Source organism: Lontra canadensis, unplaced genomic scaffold (assembly GCF_010015895.1).
Source record: "Lontra canadensis isolate GAN:19392208 unplaced genomic scaffold, GSC_riverotter_1.0 scaffold11, whole genome shotgun sequence".
NCBI lineage: Eukaryota > Metazoa > Chordata > Mammalia > Carnivora > Mustelidae > Lontra > Lontra canadensis.
The window spans coordinates 28,004,664-28,011,308 of record NW_022631005.1 but is presented as its reverse complement, the minus strand read 5'-3'; the positions used below and the strand labels follow the sequence as shown (position 1 = coordinate 28,011,308).

Genomic DNA, 6,645 nt, shown 5'->3' with positions numbered 1-6,645 from the left:
GGAAAAAAAACTTAGAAGAAATAAATTCTATGAAGAGAGAAAAAATAAATAAAAAGAAACTATCATTAAGAATGATGAGAGAGGAGGGATTCCTGTGTGGCTAAGTCAGTTGCATCTACCTTCGGCTTCGGTCATGGTCTCAGTGTCCTGGGTTCAAGTCCCATGTTGTGCTCCCTCCTCAGAGAGGGGTCTGCTTCTCCCTCTCCCTCTGTACCTCAGCCAGATCATGCTCACTCTTACTCTCACTCTCTCAAGTAAGTAAATTTTTTAAAAAAGCATGATGAGAGAGGATATTAGATCCATAAAACAAAATGGAGAGTTTTCGCCACCGTTGTCGCCGCCATGAGTCGCAGCTATAATGATGAGCTGCAGTTCTTGGAAAAGATCAATAAAAACTGCTGGAGAATCAAGAAGGGCTTCGTGCCTAACATGCAGGTTGAAGGAGTTTTCTATGTGAATGATGCTCTGGAAAAATTAATGTTTGAGGAATTAAGGAATGCCTGTCGGGGTGGTGGTGTTGGTGGCTTCCTGCCAGCCATGAAGCAAATTGGCAATGTGGCAGCCCTGCCTGGGATTGTTCATCGATCTATTGGACTTCCTGATGTCCATTCAGGTTATGGGTTTGCTATTGGGAATATGGAAGCCTTTGATATGAATGACCCTGAAGTGGTGGTGTCCCCAGGTGGCGTCGGCTTTGACATCAACTGTGGTGTGCGCTTGCTAAGAACCAATTTAGACGAAAGTGATGTCCAGCCTGTGAAGGAGCAGCTTGCCCAGGCTATGTTCGACCACATTCCTGTCGGCGTAGGATCAAAAGGGGTCATCCCCATGAGTGCCAAAGACTTGGAGGAGGCCTTGGAGATGGGAGTGGACTGGTCCCTGAGGGAAGGCTATGCCTGGTCTGAGGACAAGGAGCACTGTGAGGAGTATGGAAGGATGTTGCAGGCCGACCCCAACAAGGTCTCCGAAAGGGCTAAGAAGAGAGGTCTCCCTCAGTTGGGGACCCTGGGAGCAGGCAACCACTATGCAGAAATCCAGGTTGTGGATGAGAATTTCAATGAGTATGCAGCTAAGAAAATGGGCATCGACCATAAGGGACAGGTGTGTGTGTGATGATCCACAGTGGAAGCAGAGGCTTGGGCCACCAAGTAGCCACAGATGCACTGGTAGCTATGGAAAAAGCCATGAAGAGAGACAAGATTATAGTCAACGACCGGCAGTTGGCTTGTGCGCGGATCGCTTCCCCAGAGGGTCAGGACTACCTGAAGGGCATGGCAGCTGCTGGGAACTACGCCTGGGTCAACCGCTCCTCCATGACGTTCCTAACCTGTCAGGCTTTTGCCAAGGTCTTCAACACAACCCCTGACAACTTGGACCTGCATGTGATCTATGACGTTTCTCACAACATTGCCAAAGTAGAGCAGCATGTGGTGGATGGAAAGGAACGGACGCTGTTGGTTCACAGGAAGGGATCCACCCGAGCTTTCCCTCCTCACCATCCCCTCATCGCTGTCGACTACCAACTCACCGGACAACCAGTGCTCATTGGCGGCACCATGGGCACCTGTAGTTACGTTCTTACCGGCACTGAACAGGGCATGACTGAGACCTTTGGAACAACTTGTCATGGAGTGGGCCGTGCATTGTCCCGGGAAAAGTCTCATCGTAATTTAGATTTCCAGGATGTCTTGGACAAACTGGCAGATATGGGAATCGCAATCCGTGTTGCGTCACCCAAACTGGTTATGGAAGAGGCCCCTGAGTCGTATAAGAATGTGACGGACGTGGTGAACACCTGCCACGATGCTGGAATCAGCAAGAAGGCCATTAAGCTGAGACCGATTGCAGTCATCAAAGGATAGAACGCTGACTGCAGCCGCCAGCGCCACTGCCCCTCATGGGATGGAGGTGGATGGAAACGCTCCTCAGACATCAGACTCCAGACCCGCAGGCTCCCAAGTGCACATCTACAACTGCCCGCTCCCAAGGCATTGGCAGGCGGCTGCTGCTCTCGGAAGCCAGGCCTGTAACATTACCTTCCAGGAGGAGTCCCACTGTCCTTCCTGATTGTCCCCCAGGTTTTCATATTGGGGGTGGGTATAGATCAAGATGCTGCCTCACTCAGTCATAGAAGTGTGTAGCCAGCAGAACGAAGTTCGTGCCAGCAAGCCCTGTTTATATTCTGAGTCATGGAGAGCATTCTAGTAAATAAGGTTTTCAAATGTTTCCTTTCCCTCCTCCTTTTGTCAGTTTGTCCATTCACCCACCCATCCATCCCCTTCCCCTGAACCCAGCAAAACCCTGACCACCACTCTCACTTGGAAAACACCCACGGCGTCCTTTCCAGATGGGAGATGAATGGATAGTGGGACACGTTGAGGAGGGAACATGTACGGAGGTGTAGGAATAGGGGCTCAGAGTAATTTTCCATAGACTGACTTCTTTGCTCATCCTAGATATGAGGCAGAGTCCTGCCGTACCTGCACAAGGCGCCTGTGGGGAGCTGTCGTTAAGTAGGCCTGGTCTGGTAAACTGTTCCGGGGTGAGGTCTTGCACAGCAGTGGTGGCAAACCTGCACAGAATGCTGAGTATCTTTATATTTGTGGTTGAATTATTATAAAAGCCTTACATGACTGAGGTGTTAGCGGTGGTTCTGTTGGACAGGTTGACTGGTGCCATCTAATCAGATTTCGTGTTCTGTACTGTGACACCTGAAGATGTGGAAGGGACAGGTTACTAAGGCCTTTGTTGAGTCTGAACAGCCAGTAAAATAGAAAAATCTAATAAAGTTGCAATATGTTGTTTAAAAAAAAAAAAACAAAACAAAATGGAAAAAAATGTTTAAAAAAATCAGAAGAGCGGGGCACCTGGGTGGCTCAGTAGGTTAAGCCGTTGCCTTCGGCTCAGGTCATGATCTCAGGGTCCTGGGATCGAGTCCTGCATCGGGCTCTCTGCTCAGCAGGGAGCCTGCTTCCCTCTCTCTCTCTCTCTGCCTGCCTCTCTGCCTGCTTGTGATCTCTCTCTGTCAAATAAATAAATAAAATCTTTAAAAAAAAACCAGAAGAGCATCAAGGAAATAAACCTCTGAAAAATAAAAAATGATATTAGAATTTAAAGATTGACAGAATATAAACTTAAGGAAACTCACATGAAAGGAGCATTTTTAAAGAAATAGAAAAGAAAGAAAATAGATGACTTGTTTGCAGTGATCTGATACATAAATTCTGGGAACTCTAGAAAGAAAGGGAACAGAAAAGAAGAAATGATCAACCAAATAATTGTTCAATTTTTCTATGAATGGAATGGTCAGATATTCATAGTGACAATGCCCACTGAGGGCCCAATACAAAAACAAAACAAAACAAAACAAAAAAACTCTGAAATTTTATAACATACTGAACAAATATGCTAAGAGATACCATGAACGAAAAATAAAAGTGTTATACACAAACGATGAGGAATCAAGGTAGCCATGAGTTTCTCAACACAAATTCTGGAAACTAATAGGCCATGTGGAACACACTTAAAGAATATTATGTCTAACACAGAATTCTATAACTAGTCAAACTATTAATCAAGTAAGAAGATGAAACAAAGATATCTTCAGATATGTAAATCATAAGATTTCCCTCCCACATATTCTTTCTTATGTTTCTCTATGACATGGTCATCAAGACTGTTCTTGAAATTGCATAAAGCAAGACTATTAATCAAAATAAATAATTGCACAATTAAATTGAAAATTGGCTAGCTAATTTTCAATGGAATTGCCTTTTTACTTGAAAAAACAACTGACATGTAAATGATGGTTATTCATACTTGAATATTTGACAGATACTTTCTCTAAAATGAGCTAAGTAAGCCTATGATCAGAAAGACAGTTGACACTATCTGTTACCAATACTAAAATCTGAACTATCAAACCAAAATTAGAATTTAGGAAACTCTCTGTCATGTGAGATTACCACTTTCCCAATATCTAAAGACTTTGGTAAGATTGATGGTGAGATTAACAAATCTAATATTTTTAATATTACATAATGCAATTTGTCAACATTTGTAACATCTAAGTCAATAAACCAATAATTTCCAAATGAACAATGCATGATATTAAAGAATCAGGTTTAGGTAAGATTCAAAGTACAAAACAGATTAATAATCTCTTCACAATGAAAAGTTAATTGATATGGTTTCAGATTCCATATTGCAACTAATATTTAAGAAACTACCATTAGTAGAGTTTTGGTGTGGTATCAAAGAAAAAGACCCAGCATTATCTGAAAAGTCTATTATCCTCTCTTTTTCAACCATATTACTGTGTGAGCTCAACTGTCTTTACGCACTTTAACCAAACAACAAATTGCAACAGATTGAGTGCTGACATAGGTATTAAAATCCATCTGTTTTCTCTTAAGGCAGACATTAAAGAGATTTTGTTTTGCTTTGGAAATTATAGTTACTTTTCATAAAGATATGTTACTTACATTATTACATAATGGGTATGTTATAATGATTCTTAAGTGAATAAATACTTTTTAAAATTTCTTAGTTTGAATTTCCAACAGAGTCAATATCAATAGATATGACCCATATAAACAACAGCTCTTTGGGTTTCTCAATTTCTTAAAAAAAAAAAAAAATGGTGTTCCCTAAATGAAAATGTTTGTGAACCAGTAGTTTAAGGTAAAGAGGAAAGTGGATATGGAGAACATGACTTTTTAACAGTTTTTTTTTTTTTAAATAACAGGTATTATGGAAAGGCATAACAAACCACTACTCCAGCCCCCTCCTTTACAGATGAGAAAAATGAGATTCAGAAATGGTAAGGCATTTGCCCAAGATGATGCCAGTCAAGGAGTCCATGTCTCTCTCCTCTCACCTCAAGCCCTTTTCTTCTGTTGCTTCTCAACTTCAGTTTTCTAACCTACATATTGCTTTTTCTGCAGCGATACTGTGTATGTACATACATGACGTGTGCATGTATGTGTGGAATTGTACTAGAGATGGCTATCTTTTCCTTCCGAATTTCCTTAACTCCTCAAAAAACTTGTTCTCCCAACCTCTAGTAAGGAGTTAACAGATCCCACTAGCCCATTCCTCATGGTGATAAGTAAAGGGATTGACTAGAGAGTGACATAAAAACAAAAAAACTTCTCTTTCTGCGATTTAGAATTGAATAATAGCAAAACAGCCAATGTCTACTGGGAACTTAAACCAGAAAAATTAAGTAGCTGGAGTTGGGGCCAAGGAAACCATATCTCGGTTACACTTACCAACGCTAAGAAAATGTGAACAGCAGCACAGAAAAGACAACAACAAAAATATGCAGAGAAACAGAGAAGTGGGCTGGCCCTCAACTCCCTTAATTCCTGGTTCCAGGACCATGTGTGGTCCAACAGTGCTTATTTTGGTTTTCCTGTGATTCCATTTGACTTCTTAACTTTGCCTTACCTATTTTGAATTACTTGCAATTGAGCAACAATGTGTGAGGACAGATGTGTACATTTCCTTATCCTCAATATCTGAAGGACAGCTTCAGATGGGTGGCAGAAGCAGGTAGAATAGAAAGCCCTGATACTTGCCGGACCAGAGTGGTAGCTAAGGCATAGTACACTACAGAGATCCAATATGTATGCATACAGTTGACAACTTGAGAGATCACATCAGAGATTTGTAATTTGGACCAAAACATAGTTGTCAAAATCATCAAAAAACTGGATATGGTCAAGTTATTCAGGGCTTTATAATGCCTTATAAAGTCTTCTTAATTATTAAATTAAGAAATGAAAGCATAAGCCAGTTGTTGCCAACACTAGCTAAAGGTTAAAATCATCTGAGAAGCACTTATCCAAAACTTCTTTGTGGCTGGTGTCAGGTGGGGCCCATACAAAAGTATTCCTTTTTAAGACTGTCTTGCCCCAACCCGATGATTTTAGTGTAAGATGGTCAAAGCTCACTAAGATCCCAAAGAAGAAACTCAATAGAAAAAAAAAAATCGCAGAAATTTTCTGCTACCTCATTGTAATCCTGGAAAGAAAGGAATAAGCAGTATTTATACTGAAGAGGAAAGTAGAAATTTTCTTAGAAAAATCCTACAGTATTCCTTAGGAGTCAGAAAGAATAGAGCAGTCAACTAGCAAAGAGCTAAGTGTCAAACCAATGGAAATCCAAAAAAGAATACCACTGTAAGGAATGGGGAGAAAAAGAGGTATATTAGTGACTCAGGTGATGTAAGATAGTAAAGAATTTTAATTAAGATATGGCTGAAATGTCAGTAATGATATAGTCCCCATTACATACTAATGTTTACTATTTCTGAAAGCTCTCTCTGAACCATTATGTTCAATGTGGTAGAAAATGGCAAGGGAATCAAAGGGGATGTGTCTCTCTTACTCCTGGTTGATGGGGACTCCAACCCTAGCAAATATAAAACCCCTCTGATATGGTAGAGGCTTCTCAAACACAGGAGTCAGACACACACAAAGTACCTAAGTAGGCAGCTGTGTGGATACTGCTATGATCTAAAAGCTTTATCTTCCTCTACATGGAGGTGTGGCACTTAAGGGTCAATGATACACAGTAATTAAAATCTGTATCCAATACCTATCCAGAGGTCAGAGAGGCCATAGATTCAGGGAGAATCTC

The 6,645-nt window shown here is 41.2% G+C and overlaps 1 protein-coding gene across 1 annotated transcript; it reads left to right on the top strand.

The window, feature by feature from the left end:
• The first annotated feature begins 322 nt into the window (after positions 1–322).
• On the top strand, positions 323–2,054 carry LOC116866916 (tRNA-splicing ligase RtcB homolog). Its single transcript, XM_032856194.1, is given in 2 exon segments — positions 323–1,101; positions 1,104–2,054. Coding segments are annotated over 2 exon segments (1,518 nt in total). The 5' UTR covers positions 323–342; the 3' UTR covers positions 1,863–2,054.
• Positions 2,055–6,645: the final 4,591 nt, after the last annotated feature.